General features: G+C 33.3%; 1 protein-coding gene across 2 annotated transcripts in view; it reads right to left on the bottom strand.

The window, feature by feature from the left end:
• Positions 1 to 5,821: 5,821 nt before the first annotated feature.
• Positions 5,822 to 21,253, bottom strand: part of LOC114340314 (kinesin-like protein KIF12) — a 139,664-nt gene continuing 124,232 nt past the window's right edge. For both annotated transcript variants that reach the window (XM_050658316.1, XM_050658317.1), the window contains exons 14-16: positions 12,044 to 12,096; positions 11,056 to 11,178; positions 5,822 to 6,271 (exon numbers count right to left, since the gene is read on the bottom strand). In XM_050658316.1, coding sequence (XP_050514273.1) covers positions 6,136 to 6,271; positions 11,056 to 11,178; positions 12,044 to 12,096 — 312 coding nt within the window. In that variant the 3' untranslated portion in view covers positions 5,822 to 6,135. The remainder of the gene's footprint in view (positions 6,272 to 11,055; positions 11,179 to 12,043; positions 12,097 to 21,253) is intronic.

The raw sequence follows: 21,253 nt of genomic DNA, 5'->3' as shown, positions 1-21,253 counted from the left end.
TACGTCCTGAATCTTATTTTCTGTAATGACATTAGGAAATTGTAACCAAATGTCTGAAAATTAATTTAGGAATGGGGTAAATACTATTAAAAAGCAAATTTTATTTTAGTCATAACAAAATGTTGAAATATACCAAAAATCTACTAAAAAATATTGCCTACTAGAATATTTTAAAAAATATCAAAAACCTACCAAAAAAAGTAGAAATCTAAATGTGACAACGCTGTTAAGGAGAATGCTACACTTTTGACACTGGTCACATGACCTCTGCCACCCAATAAGAGGGTGCGTTCTAAAATGGTTGGGATAGTCGGCGCGGCCGGGTTTTGGTTGGCGATTGGTCTTCTAAGTTGTCTTTTCCGTCTAGGGTTGGTAATAAGGTATTTTTTTAGTAATATTGGTAATATTGTTAATGCGCCATTTTGGTTTTACTTGAGATTTTTGAGATGTAAAGAAAATGAAAACACAGGATATAAAAAATGCAGGCATTTTTTGATACCTTTAAAAGCACTATCAATACATTAAATTTATGCAGAACATCTTTAAAATAAATTTTGACTTTTATATTAAAATTAGATTTTTTTTAAATTTGCATATTTTTTGTCAAAAATGTCATAAAAAAAGGAGCGCGTGTGTTTTTTAAAGGTGAAATATCCATATTTGACGGTAATCTGAGATGCGTTTATAAATTTCACATCAGGTAATTTTGTTTAAGTCCTTTATGTATTTATATAAATTTAAATACCTAATACGATGTCAAAATAGTTACCTTTTTGGTTTTCGCATTCACCATACAGGTGTTAAAAATATAGGTAAAAAAACATAACCAGTCTGACTCCTTGAGCAACCATTGTACGCGCAGATTCTTTTTATAGTCGCTTCAGTTGTCTTATGCAACGCTTACGAAACGATGTTGCTTCACAGGAGGTTGCCTAGGCAACGTCAAGACAACTCAAAAATCGTCCACCAAATTAGTGCAGAATAGGGTCGTCTTCTAGGCAATAACAACGTTGTAACAAAACGTTGCCACGCGGTAGAAAACGTTGTCGCGTCGACAAATTGCTACTTGGGTATAGAAGTTTTCAGGGACTTTCGGTCCTCGGTAATAACGTAATCTTTCTTTCTGCGTTTAAATTTTTCAAAATACTTATTAGTTTTCTCAGGATTCGAAAAAAATGTAAACATTTAAAATACATTGAACATTTTAACAGGCGACATTTTGCGCCTATCCCCTTAAGTTAGCTGTTGTTTTTATTATCAAAGATCCCAAATATATCCCAAAAATCCTTAAGTATATTTTATTTTTTTATTTAGCAGATTTTAGCTAAAAAATGGTAATTACGTTGGTGGTTTGGATCGAATGGTTTGGAATAATTAGGTTTCCAATTTTTGGAATTCCTTTTGGGACATTTAGGACGGATATATGCATATTACTGTATAAGTATACTGTATTTACATGGCCTAAAAAGAATCTACTGATTTTGTGAAAGCAAAGCTATATACTGAAAGAGTAAAAACTCACCTGGCAACCCCGTCTACTAAAGCTGATACAAATATTGAAAGATTAAGGTTATCATATCTACTGATAAAACAGTGGACAATGGAATGGAAACCAGCTATTAAAAAAAACAAATTAACAGGTTGTTAAATAAATCGAAAATTTCCAGCAAAATAAAACATATAATAATAAGAAAAAAATAAGGTTATAAAGTAAATTATTTTTCTCCTTCTGAAGTTACCGCAAAGGTGTCACACACCTAGAACAACACCTAGGGTCGTGACAGACAACTTCAGAGTCGGCCAGAAAACCCAAATCGGCCAGGGCGTAAATTAGTTTAGCATTATAACGTTTTTAAGTCGTTGCGATTGTTGAAAAAACTGAACTGTGATATGTAGTTGTCACAATGGTAATAAATTAGTTGCCCGTATAACTAAAGGTATTACTTAAAGTTGTAACATCGTAATGTCAGTCGCGATAGGGGACGTTGGCCGAAACAACTGAAAATGCTCTCTGGCAACGTTATATACAGTGCATTTGTTTGTACTGACAACCAATGCGTCGACAAATTGCTACTTGGGTAATGTTTATTTTAATAAGTTACAGGGGTGAAAAAAAGAAAAAAATTAGTGTGACTTTTAATTCCAAATATCTCATTCAAAAGAAACGTTTTGGTTTTTCTAAATAATGCAGTCTACATTTAATAACTAGAATATTTTGTCATCCCCTAATTTTAACATCTGCATGTCTGGATCAAATTCTTCACACAATTGTTTCGCATTTAACATTAGAAACACGTAAACACAACATTTTTTGTTTTGCAAAATTACATATGTTTAGATATTTTAGTTTTCCATCATTAGCTTCTAATGGGCTCACCGAATGCCAGAACTCTTCAATAACACCTGAAATACTGATTGCACTGTTACTTGAAATCTGCAAGTTTGTTACACAAGAATCCAGTTTACAGTTTCCACTTTCATTTCTCTGTAACATTCATCATCTACGTCCTGAATCTTATTTTCGGTAATGACATTAGGAAATTGTAACCAAATGTCTGAAAATTAATTTAGAAATGGGGTAAATACTATTAAAAAGCAAATTTTATTTTAGTCATAACAAAATGTTGAAATATACCAAAAATCTACTAAAAAATATTGCCTACTAGAATATTTTAAAAAATATCAAAAACCTACCAAAAAAGTAGAAATCTCCTAAATGTGACAACGCTGTTAAGGAGAATGCTACACTTTTGACACTGGTCACATGACCTCTGTCACCCAATAAGAGGGTGCGTTCTAAAATGGTTGGGATAGTCGGCGCGGCCGGGTTTTGGTTGGCGATTGGACTTCTAAGTTGTCTTTTCCGTCTAGGGTTGGTAATAAGGTATTTTTTTAGTAATATTGGTAATATTGTTAATGCACTATTTTGGTTTTACTTGAGATTTTTGAGATGTAAAGAAAATGAAAACACAGGATATAAAAAAATGCAGGCATTTTTTGATACCTTTAAAAGCACCATCAATACATTAAATTTATACAGAACACCTTTAACATACATTTTGACTGTTATATTAAAATTAGATTTTTTTAAATTGCATATTTTTTGTCAAAAATGTCATAAAAAAGGAGCGCGTGTGTTTTTTAAAGGTGAAATATCCATATTTGACGGTAATCTGAGATGCGTTTATAAATTTCACATCAGGCAATTTTGTTTAAGTCCTTTATGTATTTATATAAATTTAAATACCTAATACGATGTCAAAATAGTTACCTTTTTGGTTTTCGCATTCACCATACAGGTGTTAAAAATATAGGTAAAAAACATAACCAGTCTGACTCCTTGAGCAACCATTGTACGCGCAGGTTCTTTTTATAGTCGCTTCAGTTGTCTTATGCAACGCTTACGAAACGATGTTGCTTCACAGGAGGTTGCCTAGGCAACGTCAAGACAACTCAAAAATCGTCCACCAAATTAGTGCAGAATAGGGTCGTCTTCTAGACATAACAACGTTGTAACAAAACGTTGCCACGCGGTAGACAAAACGTTGTCGCGTCGACAAATTGCTACTTGGGTAGGTACCGGGTGTCCCAATAAGAATGGCTCTCGGCCATATCTCAGGAACCGTTTATAGTAGAGCTTTGAAATAAAAAATTGTATAACAAAAGTTGCCTCAGGAAAAGCCTGGAAATTATTTTTATAATTGTGGGACCACCGCTAGAGGGCGTAATTGAATATCAAAAATTAAAAAATCTAAATTTTACAAAATTTTCCCAATGGAGGGGCACTAAAAATCCAATCGTCGTATTCTTCATAAAATTCTACGCATATTTGATTTGACAAGTTTAGGTCTACCTTTGGAAATAAGAGGTGGGGGTGAGTGGGAACCTTGTTATGAAAAACTGGCTAAGAGTCCGGTTTTGCTTAATCAAATTTTGCTAACTTTATCTTGTTGAAGACAGATCTTTTTCGTCAATGTAAAAGTTATGATTTCGAACCAACTTACTGAGTAATATGCCAGTTAGAAGGCGTTATTTAATTTTTTTCAGAAATCTAGTGTTTCTTGAAAAATATTAAATACAAACATGCATTTATAATACCGTATTACAAAATAAGACAAAATTAGCAACAGAATAGCGAAAACCGCATGTTAATACCTTTTTTCTATCTCGAGATATCTTACAAAACGTGTAAATTTAAAAACATAACTGTTACTGTCACCGGTAAACGAAATTCATTAAAAGTAGTGTGCTATGGAAACAACAAAGAAACATTTTCCAGCTGTCAACGTATATTAGGTCTTTTCAACGCTTCTCATTTGTTTCGAGTCTCGTTCATATCTCGTATATTAATATTATACACGGATTATACGGCATATGACAGAGGCTCGAAACAAATGAGAAGCGTTGAAAAGCCCTATTACAAAGAAATAAAAACAACTATTTAGTGATGACATAAACGTCCAAATTTTTGCCCATCATTTTCGTTGCAAACATTTACTCTTTCAAGAGTAGATTGAACAGCAGTCTCAATTTCTGCTCTCGATATGCTTTGAATGGCGTTTAGTATTCTCTGGATAATGTATTCTAGAGTAGTGTATGATGGGCAACAATTTGAATATTTAGGTCGTCACTAAGTAGTTCTTTTTTTTCTGTGTTATATTTAATTTTAATAGTATTGTTTCTCTTTATATTGTTGTTTTAATTAATTATATTTTTATGCGTTGACATCTGGAAAATGTTATTTTGTTTTTTTTTCCACAGCACACTACTTTTCATTAACTTAATTTACCGGTGATAGTAACAGTTATGTATAAAATTTACACGTTTCTCGAGATATCTTGAGATAGAAAAAAGATATCGACATGCGGTTTTCGCTATTCTATTGCTAATTTAATCTAATTTTACAAAGTATGATTCAAAATGCATACTTGTATTTAATATTTTCCAAAGAAAACTAGATTTCTGAAAAAAATTAAATAACGCCTCCCAACTGGCTTACTACTTATTAGGATGGTTCAAAATTATCACGTTTACATTGAAGAAAAAGATCGGTCTTCAACAAGACCCAGTTTTCAAAATTTGATTTAGCAGAACCGGACTTACAGCCATTTTTTCATAACAAGGTTCCCACTCACCCCCACCTCTTATTTGCAAAGGTAGAGTTAAACTTGTTAAATCAAATATGCGTAGAATTTGATGAAGAATACAATAATCGGATTTCCAGTGCCCCTTCATTAGGAAAATTTTGTAAAATTTAATTTTTGATATTCAATTACGCCCTCTAGCGGTGGACCCACAATTATGAAAATAATTTCCAGGCTTTTCCTGAGGCAACTTTTGTTACAAAATTTTTTATTTCAAAGCTCTACTATAAACGGTTCCTGAGATATGGCCGAGAGCCATTCTTATTGGGACACCCGGTACAATTGCAAACTATTATCTGTCTTCAGCTGTTCTTATTAGCTGTTCAAAATTTAGCCCTGTTCATTGTCGGATGTTTCTTAGCCACGATAGTCTTTTCCTTCCTAGTCTCCTCTTTCCCTCGATATTTCCTTTCACTATATAGTTAGCACATTGGTACTATAACTACTATAAGGTATTATTTCTAAGTGTATGGCCTAGGTATGATGTTTTTCTAACATTAATTGTGTAGAAAAGTTCTCATTCCTTGCCTATTCTACGCAGCACTTCTTTGTTTGAGGCATGCAATGTCTACGAAATTTTGAGGATTTTCCAGTAGATCCACATTTCAAAGGCCTACCGGCTATTGTAGTAATCTTTTTTGGGACAGTTAGGACAGTTAGTAAATAAAAGATAAACATTTTTGAACTCTAATCTTTGTATTATCATATTATACAAAAATATTTTTACATTATTTTTATTTGTTGTTTTCTATTTTTTCTTCTATGAATACAAGTGACTTAAACAGAGGGAGGAAAGGGAAAGGGATACAATTGAATTCTCAATTTTAGGGTAATTCAATATATTCAATTTCGTAGATAAATGATATTTGTAAGCTACACGCAATGAGTGACCTTGTCACGAGTTACGTTTATTTTATAACTTTGTATTTTAACAGCATCTCCCTATGCTACAAATAATGTGGACGGTTCCTTCATTGGACAAACGTCAGGCTCATTGTTCATCTTCGTCATTGAGTGAAATCATACTACCAAATATTTCTGAGTTCTTTGGTTTGCTGTCCTGTCGAGCTATGGAAAATCTTCTTTGATAGTCTTTCTTATTTACGTCATTGGCTTCTTCTTGAGATCTGCAAAAAAATATAATTCAAAATCTTAAGCGATGTTTTAAAAGAAAATGAACTTCGGTTGAACCCGCTTATTAGAATACCGGTTATAGGAAGAGGAAACCAAGCAAGCAATAGTATTCAACTCAGCCTCAGAGAATTGCGAATGGCATTTTAGTCTAGGCGCCAAATAGAGGTCACCGTGTCCTTTTCAATTCTGATGGACAGACTCAACGGTTTCTTATGGATTTTTGGCTGCTGATTACGAATTTAGAGGGTGGATTTCGATCCGAGTGGTCAAAAAATTGTTATAAACAATTTAATTGTTTATAAATTGTTTATAAGGATCTGGCTCATAAACTAAAAGAGATAAAAAAAATGTTTCAAATAAAATTTGTTCCTTAATAAAAAACAAAGAAAAAAGCGTTTACTAAACTTAAATCCAACAGTTAGAACTCAAGATATTGTAAAATTAGTGCACAATGCAAATTGAAAATGGCAAAATAAGTATTTTTCGAAGCTTTATTGATCGTAACTCGACTTTTACGCATGCAAATGAGCCTTAGAAGATCTCAATTTAAAGGTCTATTAATGGGCTTCCAAAAAAAGTTTATTAAATTACTTTATCTTCATTTGTTTTAAAGTAATACCCGTTTGAAGTTTTAATTTGCTTAAAAAAAATTGTACATTAATTTGTTTATAAGGGTTTCAAGCAAATTTGAGCTATAAACATTTATACTTTAATTAACAATAGTGATAGAAGAACTCAAAAGAAACATTTCGAGCTTCGAAAATGTTTGTAACTTTATTTTTGGCCAAGATATCGATACTTTAATAGCGCAAGCTCTGAGGCACAAGATCGACTCACAGCGTAAAGTTGTTCTAAAGCTATTTAGTTGCGACATTAATTATTCTAAATGGAAAATAAGCCACAATTTAACTAAAAAATTATTTTATTAACGTTTTGACGTCCAAATCGGACGTCGTTGTCAAAATAAAAAATATTAATAAATTAAACAAAAATGTTGATGCTTATTAAAAAATTCTTCTAATAATTTAATTTAATCTGACTGAATTCAGACATATACATTTTAAAGTAGTTTAAACTGATATTGCCAACATTTATAAGTGGCGTTCCTGGGACGAGATTACTGAAAGATAGTTCATTCGATTACATGAAACCAACCGTAACTCAAATTTTTCATTAAAGATTTAATGAACTATCTTTTAGTAAAGTCGTCCCAGGAACGCAACTCATAAATATTGGCAATATTATTTTAAAGTCTTTTGAGTCAGATTAAATTAAATTATTAGCAATAACTTGCTAATATTAGCAAATAATGTTTTTCTAAGCAACAACATTTTTGTTTAGTTTATTAATATTTTGTATTTTGACAACGACGTCTGATTTGGACGTGGAAACGTTAATAAAATCATTTTTTAGTTAAATTGTGGCTTATTTCCCATTAAGAATAATTAATGCCACTAGGAAATAGCTTCAGAACAACTTTACGCTGTGAGACGATCTTGCGCCTCAGAGCTTGCGCTATTAAAATATCGATATCTTGGCCAAAAATAAAGTGAAGAACATTTTCGTAAGCTCAAAATGTTGCTTTTGATCTCTTCTATCATTATTGTTAATTAAAGTATAAATGTTTATAGCTCAAATTTGCTTGAAAACCTTATGTACAATTTTTTAAAAAAAATTATACCTTCAAACCGGTATAACTTTAATACAGATAAAGATAAAGTAATTTAACAAACTTTGTTTGGAAGCCTATTAATTAAGCTTTAAAATGAGACCTTCTAAGCTCATTTTTTTTTGCGTAGAATCCAAGTTACGATTGATAGAGCTTCGAAAAATACTTATTTTGCAATTTTCAATTGGCATTGTGCACTAATTTTACAATATCTTGAGTTATAATTGTTGGATTTAAGATTAATAAACGTTTTTTTTTTCGTTTTTTAGTAAGGAACAAATTTTATTTGAAACATTTTTTTTGTCTCTTTTAGTTTATGAGCCAGAGCCTTATAAACAATTTATAAACAATTAAATTGTTTATAACAATTTTTTGACCACTCGGATCGAAATCCACCCTTGAAATTCGTAATCAGCAGACAAAAATCCATAAGAAACCGTTGAGTTTGTCCATTAGAATTGAAAAGGACACGGTGACCCCTCTGGCGCCTAGACTATTTGGTGCGAGGTAAAATAACACATGTAAGCAGGAATCACTCCACCCAGCCCAATGCTCCAGACTATTACCACCCCCACCCTGATGCATTATAAGGGGCTCTTCATCAACAAAGCGCTTATCCTGTCGTAGTCCTAGGTACAAGGAAATTCTACCTCAGACAATGCAGGCTAGCGTGAGGCGCTCTATTCTCGCTATCTCTAGTGACGTATCATCAATCTGTGTTGCTCGGTGGGCCCCTTTTACCCGTGTTTTGGGTTTTGTTACTAGTTGTTGCCCTTTTGTGGCTTGAGCCTTTTATTAGTGTTTTATTAATTTTTTTGGCGGTCGAAGCCGCTTTTTATGTTTTTGTACATTTTTTTTGAGGCTGTGATGCCACACTCTGTCGATGGCTTTGCTTACATCCAGAAAGGCTGGTCCTGTCTATTGCTCCTCTTTGAATCCAGCTGCTATGTATGAATATTCTGTAAGTCTGAGTACTAGTGTTGCCCAAATGCAAGACCAAGACGAGGCTTAGACAGTCTTGGTCTTGGTCTTGCGCCAGCACACCTGATCTGGGTCTTGGTATTGCGCTCCCGGTCTTGGTCTTGGTCTTGCAAGTCTCGCAGTTGCCCATTATTAGCCTATTGCATATCTTAGAACAACGTAACAGAGAGGTACATTTTAAGCTTGAATATCATAGCCATAGTAAAAACTAGCCAAATTAATATAAATACCTAAACAACTGACACCGGGTGGGGTTTGAACCCACGATTTAAGTGATATTGGCCTATGTTCTAACTAACTAAAGTTAAAAGTACCTCTCAAAACCCACAAAATTTCATTTGCATATCTCAACCGGTTTTAGAGCAATAAATAAATCGTCAGTTTATAAGAAAAATTTCAACACCCCCTATTTGGGAAACGAAGCGTTTATAAAGTAAACGTTTATGAAGCAAACTGTTATTACTTTTTCGTGAAGAATTACTGCTTACAGGTTGCCATACTTATAAAAACATCCTGTATTGATGAAAAACATGGCTGGTTAAAAAAGTACCTAACTTTTTTATTATCCAATATAGGTGAATGAATAAAAAACATAATGCTAAGAATATATGAGGCTATAGTTGGGTTTTAATTTCAGTATGCTATTGCATGCTTGAATGTTAGCATAATGCTAGAATATTCCACAGAGTGAGAAAAAACACAGTTTGATTGGTACACCCGGTATACAATGACAATAATTGACCTGTCTAGCTACAATATTATTACAGCAATATTTATAAAGAATAAGACAACATATTAAAAAAAATCACTTAAATCGGACGACAGGTTTAGGAAATTTGAGACATTAAAAATGACCCGTTTTTAAGGTGGTGCGTTAATTTATTGAAGAAGTGTATATCGTTAAAATAATATTTCGGTATTTTGTTTACACGATATCCGGCATTAACTGTACTTTTGTCTCGTATCATTATCTTATGATACTTCTAAATAATAGCCGCGCTGTTTCGGCAAATTTTGTTTAGCCGAATGACCTCATAGCACAGTCAGCATAAACAATACATAATAGACTTACTATAATCTTATTTATACCGATAAGATTTCTGGTATTTTCCTAGAAAACTAATAATGAAAAAAATTAATTACTTATATACTTATTAAGTTTATTTTCTATTAGCTAAGGTGACACATTTTTAAAAAAATTTTATACGATATTCGATATTACTGTAGGCGTCGCAATGCAGGAATGCTATGTTATGATTAGAAGACGACTATTCTCAAAATCTGGAAAATTAATTTCAGAGCGAAGAATTCGGCTGCTGGGAAATGATCTACAAAATATTTTATTTTTACATTATAATAATGACCTCTGAGTACACGTCAAATGTGTCGTGTTTTTTAATGGATATTTTGATTCGCTATATATGTTTATGGTATTGTTCGTAATGCGCATAAATCCAATTTTCAAAATTTTTTTTACAATTGTTTTTTGTTTCTCATAGAGTATTTATAATATAGCCGAACTTATATACTCCCTAAAACGACCCTCAGTTCTAACTGCAAGACGCAAGGGTCTCGCAGGCTTAGTCTTGTTCTTGCTCAAGTCTTGCACGGTAAGTCTTGGTCTTGGTCTTGCTAAAATTATGCGGTCTTGGTCTTGCTAAAATTAGGCGGTCTTGGTCTTGCGAAAAGGCAAGAACAAGACCAAGACTGCAAGACCAAGACCGATTTTGGGAAAAACTGCTGAGTACTTGTAGTTCGCTGGAATGTGGATCTCTGAATCCGAATTGTGCTTCTGGGATTAATCCTAACCTGTCTCTCTCTGATTTGAGTCTGGTTTGGACGACTCACTCTACTATATTATTTACAGACTGCTGGAATCTAATCTGAAGACTAATCAGCCTGTAATTTTGCGGAAGTATGTGGTTCTTTCCTGGCTTTGGTATCATCATTACATGGACTTCCTTTCATGGATTTGAGAAGAGCCTGTGTCCTAATGTGCTATGTTTGTCCAACATAAATAATAAATAAAGATGATAATAATGAATTTTTTATAAATTTTATATAAAAGTAAATGTTGATTTAGATAGAGATTAAGATAATAATAATAATAATATTAATAATACCTACTTTTCTCCGTTTTTTACGGGATTCTCTTCATCAGAATATCGTGTTTGTACTCGACGATTTTTAGCACCATTCGTTCTATCTTCCACTGAATTATGTCTGCGATGAGTTGCAGTTTGAACGAAACTATAAACAAAACAAATTATATGTAGATGATTTATGCCTCGTTGCACCAACAGATCTTAAGCTTAAGACGTGCTTTAAGCTCAGCTTACGAAACATACGTGTTGAACCATTGAGTTTTAGATCAATGTTCAGCTTGCCACAATGGATTGCCATGTGGATTGCTTAGATAAGAATCGAAAATTATGGTGCATTGTAAGTGAGACTTACGGAATGCGGCAGCTCTATCTATAAGTTGATCTGGGCTAAGCTGGAGCTTAAGATTTGTTAATGCAACCAGGCATAAAACAAGTAAAAAAATTTATATGAAAGAACATGTATTAAAAAAAATGATTGGCGTAGATATGGGATAGAGAGATTACCAGAAATACAAAGAAGAGAAACAAGACTAGATCGTATTAGAAATGAGGAGATTAAAAGGAGAATGACAGTAACCAAGCTACATTGAAAAAAAAACTTTTAATTTGGTATGCATACGCGAGAAGTGCAGATGGTATGAGGTGGATATCAAAGATCTCAGATTGGAGTCGAATATTAAAAAAAAGGGGAAAATCCCGAAGATGTGGAGCAATAAAGCAGATGAAGCCATACAAAGACGAAGCCTTAGAGATGGAAAATAACAGGCAGCAGAAACTACTGGACACCTTGGCTGATAAGGGGAAGCCCTTTTTATAATTAGAAAAATAAATTCACTATTAAAAGTAGTTATGTAAGTAATGTAAAAACATAGTTTTAGATGCCAGCTGTGATTATTTTTTTTGCTTGAAAAATGGCTTTGGCAGAGCCAATTAGCCAGACTTGTTTGTGTGATGATTATTAGATTAGATAAATTTTAGATGATAAAATTTAATGAATTGTAGTGACATACCTGTTGCCAATTTGATGTTTATTCAATTCCTTTATGATAGATTCTGGAATTTTCTAAAAAAAAACAATAAAAAAGTAAACATGCATATACATGCATATATTTATATAAACTGAATATTATTACAAAAACTATTTTGATTACTTTTAAATTTATTAATTTTACTGAAGTCCTAGTTTATTAGTAGTTATTGTTGGATATTTCTATATAATTTTTATCTGTAATTTTCTTACTAAATTTCTGTATTAGAACTTTTAAACATAGCTGTGGGAATTTGCCCCAGATGCAAATTTATCCATCTCTCTAAAAATCCTACAGTGTCCACTGCTAAACTGAGGTCTTCTTAAGTTTTGAGACTTCTCTATATCTTCTTCTTCCTTTTTGTATGTAGACTTTAAAGCCTGTTTCTTCTTCAATAGTAGCCTCCTAAATTGTTTAAATTATCGCACCATCTTTTTCTTGATCTGCCAATTCTTCTTCGTCCATTTGGTAACTTATCTCGTGCTATTCGTACTATCCTAACCTCTGCCATTCTACTAATGTGTTCGTTCTTTTCCCTGATATTCGTCGAGGTATTTTCATCTCTGTTTGTTTCTAGTATTCGTCTCGTTTTAGATGTGTCAAGTCTTGTCTCCGCCGTGTACTTATAGGTCTAATTGCTGCTTTATAGATTCTTACTTTTGTGTCTTGTCTTATTTGGATATACATAATATAATATTTAATATTTTGATATAATATTAATATTAGCATCAGTATTAATAACAGTTATTAATAACAGTTATTAATAACGGTAAGTGTAAGACGTCTTCGACTTGGAAGCGATCGAAAGCCTTTGTCAGGTCTATAAAACATAGATATGCTGGTTTATTGTACTCGATGGCCTTTTCTTGATTTGTCTTAGTACAAATACTGCGTCTACGCAGGATCTTCCGGATCTGAATCCTTGTTGTTCATCTGATAAAGTTGTTAGTTTATTGATTTTGTTGGTTAGGACTTTTGTGGTTAGCTTAAGTGCGGTCTTCAGTAGATTTATACCTCTATAATTGTTGGGGTCTTATTTGTCTCCTTTCTTGAACATTGGTATCAATTTTCAAGTTCTTTATACCTTATGTCCTTTTATCCAGTTTCCAAGAATTCTCTTTACGATGTCGGTCCATCTTCTAGGTGACCTGTTTAAGTGGCATGTTTTGACATAATGGAAATAATTCTACATTTTCTATTATTCTGATGGCGTAACCAATTACATTTCTTCTTCTTAAGGTGCCGTGCATTTCTGCGTAGGCGTCCACCCTTCATTGTCTTGTCAGGTGATATGTTAGATACTCAAGATTAAATTATTGCAGCATTTCGAAGCATGTCATAGCTGTGGATTCCTGTCCATGGGGGAATATTATGCAGCCATGACATCTTTCTACGTCCTAGACCCCTCTTACCCTCTATATTTCCTTCAAGTACCAGTTGCTGAAAAGCGTCTCGTTTTCCTCGCAATATGTGCCCTCGCAGTATTCTTAATTTTAACATTATCAAAACGTTGCGTTTGATAAGGTAGAAGGTAAAGAAAGAAGAACAAAAACGAATGACTGGTTTGACGAAGAATGTCAGATTATAACAGACAGAAAAAACAGAGCATATTTACTGATGCAACAGGGACACAGAACCCGACAAGCAGAGGAAGAATATAAAAAACTACGCAAAGAAGAAAAGAAAACCCACCGAAGAAAAAAAAAAGAATATATGAACAAAGAACTTCAAGAACTCCAAGAACTAAGTAGATCGACACAGACAAAAAAATTTTATCAGAAACTGAACAAAAGCAGAAAAGACTTCAAACCGAGAACAACGATGTGTAGAGATAAGGAAGGTAATATATTGACAGAACAGCAAGAGTTACTAAGAAGAAGGAAAGAACATTTTACGGAAAAGCTTGAAGGGATGGGAGTGAGACAAACCCTGATATACCATTAGACCAAGCAGACAACAGAGAAAAGAGTCCACCAACAATAGCCGAGATTAGAACAGCAGTAGACAAATTAAAGAACAATAAATCACCGGGATCGGATCAAGTAGCATCGGAATTACTGAAGGAAGGAGGAGACGCACTACAGAAAACAATACATGAATTGATAACAAAGATATGGTCAAATAAACAGCTACCAGCGGAGTGGAATAGTGGTATTATTGTACCATTACATAAAAAAGGAAATCAGTTAGAATGTGGAAACTACAGTGGAATCACGCTGCTGAATGCAGCATACAAAATAATGTCCAACGTCATTTATGAAAGACTTAGACCACACGCTGAAAAAATATTTGGCAGGTACCAAAGTGGCTTCTGTAGACAGAAGTCAACAATAGACCAGATATTTGTTCTTCGACAGATCCTCGAAAAAACAAGTGAACATAACATCGACACACATCATCTCTTTATAGACTTCGAAAGCGCATATGACAATATAAACCGAGAATTCTTAATAAAAACAATGAAAGAATTTAATATACCAACACAACTAATAGAACTGATAAAAGAATCTCTAAAAGTAGAAAGTAAAATCCGGATACAAAACGAACTAACGGAAACAAGAGATGTGAAAAAGGGACTACGCCAGGGAGACGCTCTATCATGCATCTTGTTCAACATCGTACTCGAGAAAATAATGAGGGACACAACAGTCAATACTCGAGGAACAATCATTAATAAAAGCGTGCAAATACTAGCATTTGCAGATGATGTTGACATAATCGCAAGATCAACAAGAGAAATGATAGAGGCATTCAATCAAATAGAACGAGCTGCACAAAATAGTGGCTTAAAATCAACCAGAACAAAACAAAATATATGCAGGTAAGTAAAAACACAGAAATAAGGCAGCCACAAAATATAACAATAGGAGAATACAACATTGAGGGGGTAAAAAACTTTACATACTTGGGATCCCTAGTCACGTCTGATAATAACGTAGCAGAGGAAGTGAAGAGGCGAATATTTATTGCCAATAAAAGTTACCATGGCTTAATTCGGCAACTAAGATCAGATAACGTCACAAGGAAAACAAAATGCCAAATATACAAAACCTTAATAAGACCGGTACTCACATACGGCTCAGAAACCTGGACAGTCACTAAAAGAGAGGAAACATTGCTATCCACCTTTCAAAGAAAAATCTTGCCACACATATATAAGGGCATAAAAGAAAACGGAATTTAGAAGAAGGTACAACTTTGAACTATACGAAATATACCAGGATCCGGATATCATAACATTCATTAAAATAGAACGGCTGCGTTGGATCAGACATGTAGAAAGAATGGAAGAAGGCGAAATACCAAACAAAATATTCAAACAGATGCCAGTAGGAAAAAGAAGAAGAGGAAGACCGAAGCTGGGATATTTAGAACAAATAGAAAATGATATAATAACCTTAAAAATAAAAAACTGGAGAAAATAAGCACAAAACAGATCAGAGTGGAGAAGAATCCTGGAACAGGCCAAGACCCAGAAAGGGCTGTCGAGCCAGTGATGATGATGATGATGAAAACGTTGCCTATTCTGGAAGCCCGTTCTTCTTAAAACTTACTCATTTCAGACTCTGTCAGACCATGATATTTTAACCATTCGGCGCAGGCACCACATTTCAAAAACTCAAGTTTGTTAACTCAAGTTTAACGTCCATGCTTTCATTTCTTACAAGAGAACAGGCCAAACGTAACACTTTAGCATCTTGTATCACAGATTTAAATCCAAATTGCGATCAGTCATATGAATCCTCAAAAAAGCATATCTGGCTTATTCTACTCTGCTCTTTATTTCAGTCCCAGGGTGTCAACTATCATTTAGCAGACAACCCAAGTATTTAAACTTCCCGGCTTGTTAGATTTCTTCTCCAGATGTCTTTGCGTTTGGGTAATTATTTCTAATAATAGTCTCCCGTTTTATACCGCACGCGGCTTTGGGAGTATAGCAGTGTAGTCTGCTATATCTAGGGCCTACGGTATACAAGGAAGGTAACAGGGCCAGTGCTACGCTTCAACCGCCTATTATTACCCCTGGTTTTACCCAAGGTACTCATTTTATTCAGGCTGAGTCGACCTGGGGCCTATAGACATTTTAAAAATGTCTAGTTGTTCTTGCCCGCGGTAGGATTTGAACTCCAGACCACCGGCATGCGAGGCAAGCACACTACCACCTGCGCTACGCCGGCCCTTCTACCTATAATTATTATTGTTTTTGTCTTCTTGATATTCATTTTTAAACCCAGACCTTGACTTAGATTATTTAAAAGGCATTGAAGATCTTCGATGTTATCTACCACTATCGCTGTGTCATCGGCATGCCTGAAGTTGTAAATTAATGTGTCGTTTACTTCCGTACCCTTGTTAGAGTATGCCACTGCTTCCGTGAAGGCTTTTTCTATGTGTAAGAGTCAACTACATTGGAGAAAGTATACAACTTTGCTTTACTCATTTTTAATTGAGAAATCTTCCGTTTCGTTAAAATTTTTAAGACGTACCTACCAACTATTGCTGTCTGGTTTCAATACAGATTGGCGATAACCTTTCTTTGATCTAAACAATTCTGATACCATGTATTACAAAACACGATAAAATCCTTTATAAAAGGTATATTTGTCAAAATCCCTATAAAGGGCTACATCACAGAACAAAACTAGTTTTCGATCGGATGACCGATCATCATCAGTGTTTACGTGAATCTAACATGCTAACTACCAAAGTAAAAAATATGTGGGTAAAAACCGTTTACAATTAATCCGTCATAGGAACATAGAAGTAAAATGTGAAATTAAACATGGATGTTTAAATTATCCAATGTTTCATGCTCTAGGTACCATTGAGCTCGAATCTGACTTGTTCACATCATGACTGTATGGTGGCAAGTGTAAATTTATTGTTTCTGCATACAGGGCCCCCGCAAGACTGAGCGGCGCCCGCGTCCGGTACATATTTTAGCGCCTTTCAAAATCTACTATATCCACTTGAAATAAATCTATAATTTTTTGACGAGTTCTTGCTATATAGCTAACTAATATTGCCAAACCAGATAATCTTTCCTCTACCATAGTAGACCTCAAATAATTTTTAATTAACTTTAATTTTGAAAATGATCTCTCACAGAAGCAACAGACACAGTTAAAGTGAAAAGAATTCTTAATGAAATAGTGATATTTGGTAAAGATGAAGTTAGATATTTTCAAATATCTATTGAAGATTGTTAAGAGGATTTGATGAGTCAAGTAATGAAAATAATTTTTAAAGCGTTTATCTCACTAAATAAATCAGTTGCACCAATATCCGCCTCCGTTTTTATTGGATCAGTTAGGTTTTCTTGAAGAGAAAGACCGTTTTTCAAAATATCATCGTCACTTAATATTAATGTAAAAATATAACTAAAAAACCAAAAACATTATCATAACCAGACATTATGTCAAATCTACTATTTAACGAACTTAGTACTTGATCATTATTCTAATACTGTCTATTTTCTAAGTTAAAGGTATCATTATCTGCTATATCTATGATTCTCACAAATTTTAATTATATGAAATTTGAATAGCTTTATAGCTTTTATTCTACTCGACCATTTTGTATCACTTAGAGTGATACATTCAATACAATGATGAATTTTATAATACATACTCCTTCTATTTGTGGAGGAAGAAAAACATACGTAAAATTGTTGTACAATATTAAAAAAGTTTACTATTTCATTTGACACTTTAGCAGCATCGTTCACTACTTTTAAGCTATGTGCAGTGCGTGGAACAAAAAATCTCGAGGATTTTTCTACCCATATCATACACGCATATTGGCACCGATATCATACCCTTGACCTCTCGTGTCTTTTATACTTAAGGGCGTAGTAGCAAAATTTCGCGACAGTGTTTTTAAATGCATTAATTTTTTTCGAATCCTGAGAAAAATATAAGCATTTTTGAAAAATTTAAACGCAGAATGAAAGATTACGTTATTACTGAGGGCCGAAAGTCCCTTAGAATAACAAAGAAGTTTTTTTATCAGATATTTGAAATTAAAAATCACACTAAATTTTTTCTTTTTTTTACCCCTGTAACTTATTTAAACAAACATTATAGAAGTTTTCAGGGACTTTCGACCCTCGGTAATATTGCAATATTTCATTCTGCGTTTAAATTTTTTAAAAATACTTATTAGTATTCTCAGGATTAAAAAAAATGAATGCATTTAAAACACATTTGCGCGAAATTTTGCGCCCTTAAATTTAAATTCTGCAATGGTTCAGCTACAAAATTAAATAGTCCTTCCCCTGTAGTGTCAAATATTAGGTAAAAAGCTAAAAAACTCTCTTATATTTCAACTTTTCTTAGAATTATCGTTAAATACTACATATTATCGCAAACTTAGGCTTGTTTGCTTTTTATGACAGGAATCTGGTATACAGTCCATAATTATTGAATAATATTTGTAACTATGCACCATACCGTCCATACCCAATATTATTTTTTACATTAGAAGATATTAATTCTATCATTTACGGATAATGCAAAATAGGTATTTGGATATTATATTATTTTAAATATAAAATAATAGTAATAATTATTAACACCAAATATAAAATAAAATTTTAATTATTTTTTCATTGATAACACAATATTTGATTTTTGAGATTTCTCTCGATGTTCATGAAAAAATTGAAATTAGAATTGTATAAAAAATCATTATCTCATTTAAAATAAATATTTCTTATTTATCAAACCTTCGGTTTGGCGCCCTTTCGGGGATGCGCCCGCGTGCGTCGCACGCGTTGCACGCCCGGTTACGGGGGCCCTGTCTGCATACATATATCATCTGGTCCCGTGGGCTTTGTTACTTTTTAATAGTTTGATAGCGTGTACCTACAACCCCAGCTTTCAAAATACTTGGATCATTCAAATAGTCCCCCGGTTTTGGTGACTTTGTGTTCTGTGATCGTTGAACAAAGCTGTGTACATTTTCCAAGTATTAAGTAAGTACTTTAACTACATGTAAAAGTATTAAGTACAGTCATTGTTTAAAAAAGGATAGTTGGTCAACACAATGAATAAATTTGTTTGATTCTAATTGAGACAGTCACCAGATGTCACCACCATTTCTGTCAGGATTGCAACGTCACGCGTAACTATGATAAATTCAAAATGCGTAGACACCAAGTTGGATACGGTCCTATTCACAACACACCAACTCGCATACATATTAAGAAAAATAAATACCGGGTGTCCACTTATATTTTCCCCCATTTTAACTGCCTATAACTTCTAAACGGCTCAAGATAGAAATATGCGGTTTTCCCTGAAATGTTTTATTTTAGTAAAAGTTTTGTCTGACTGGAAAGAGTTTTTTATATCGACAAAATTACGACAAAAAAATGGCGGATTTTTGAAAAAAACTTTCTTGACTTTTTTTTAATGGAAAACCCAGTATATTTTTTGTAAATTGAAAGAACGGTCATTCACCTATCCAGCGATATAAAATTTTTTAAAATCGGTTGTCAAATGACTGAGTTATTAATTTTTAAAATGAGAGGTTAGGTTAACCTAATTTAATTTTTTTTTATTTAAATTTATGTGTCTCGGCAGCAATGGCCATTGACACAAACAATATTGGTTATACAATAATTAATTACAATAAGGACTTAAAACTAAATATTATAACAGTTAATTTCTAAATCTTAAATAACATTAGGTAAAAATTATGAAGAAAAAAAAAATTGGATATACAATCATTGGATACTATAGAGACGTACAACTAATTATAAAATTGCTTCGGTCTTCTTGGGATACTTCGGACGTTGTTTAGTCATAGTAGCAGTTGCATATGAACTAGTAAGATTACTGGAAGAATTGGATCCAGACATGGTGTTGCTAACAGTGGGGGAACATCGATTTAAATTGTTACTCATGTAGTCAAAATTAACTTGAATTTGTTTATATTAACGCTTTGGATGTCTGGAAATAAGTGATAACCTTGGATACATCACTGCAATACTGGTTGCCTAACCGTTGGCGTCCGTTGGGACGGGATAGCAACCATAGAGGTATATATTAACATAGAGAGAGTATCATTCAGAGTGAAGTGACGACACCATCTTTTTTCTTTGGATTAGTGCTGTTTTACTCTTACGCATAGTAAAGCTGCGACAGTTGTCCTTCCCTTCCGTGCCTATACTCACCCTTAATGTCATCTTAGTTTCTCGATACAATGTGCTAGAAAGAGATACCGCAAACCAGTCGAAGAGATCTTGTCGTCAGGAAGCGCGAAGTGACGGCTCCCTCTATGTTAATATATACCTCTATGATAGCAACAGTGAAAAACTAATGACAGTTTGACACTGAATCTGTTTAAGTTGGAAGATTATTAAGTAAAACATCTCTTACTGACCGAAGTTACAGCTTGTTCTTGATGATTAACACGTAACACAATTGTTATTAGTCACTATTTGAGCGAAAACTAATTTTAATAACTAGTATTTACAGTAATAATTACAAATTTCGGTACCAATTTACAGATCGATACATACACGTTCTGACGTTAGTTTGACCAAAACTAAGCAAATTGATATTATTATGTTGTGTCATTTCCACATTGCATCTCTCATTTTATCAATTAATTGCTTAGTCATTTGACAACCGATTTTAAAAAACTTTATATCGCTGGATAGGTAAATGACCGTTCTTTCAATTTACAAAAAAATATACTGGGCGTTTCAATAAAAAAAGTCAGCAACGTTTTTTTTTTCAAAAATTCGCCATTTTTTATTTAAAAGCGATATCAAAAATTTGATCCATTCAACAAAACTTTTACTAAAATAAAACATTTCAGCGAAAACCGTATATTTCTATCTTGAGTCGTTTAGAAGCTATAGGCAGTTAAAATGGGGGAAATATAAGTGGACACCCGGTATATGGAAGAATATATTTAGAAATTGAATTATTGAAGTCATGCTATTATATTGTATAGTAGCATGACATCATTTAATTCAATTTCTAAATATATTCTTCCATATATTTATTTTTCTAACATATTGGTGTGTTATGAATAGTGTCGTATCCAACTTGGTGTCTATGCATTTTGGATTTATCGTAGTTACGCGTGACATTGCAATCCTGACAGAAATGGTGGTGACATCTGGTGACTGTCTTAATTAGAATCAAACAAAGGACCCCGCAGAAACCTTATGGGAAA

This window comes from Diabrotica virgifera, chromosome 8, assembly GCF_917563875.1.
Source record: "Diabrotica virgifera virgifera chromosome 8, PGI_DIABVI_V3a".
Lineage (NCBI taxonomy): Eukaryota > Metazoa > Arthropoda > Insecta > Coleoptera > Chrysomelidae > Diabrotica > Diabrotica virgifera.
The sequence above is the reverse complement of the archived record's forward strand: the minus strand, read 5'-3'. Positions and strand labels throughout refer to the sequence as shown.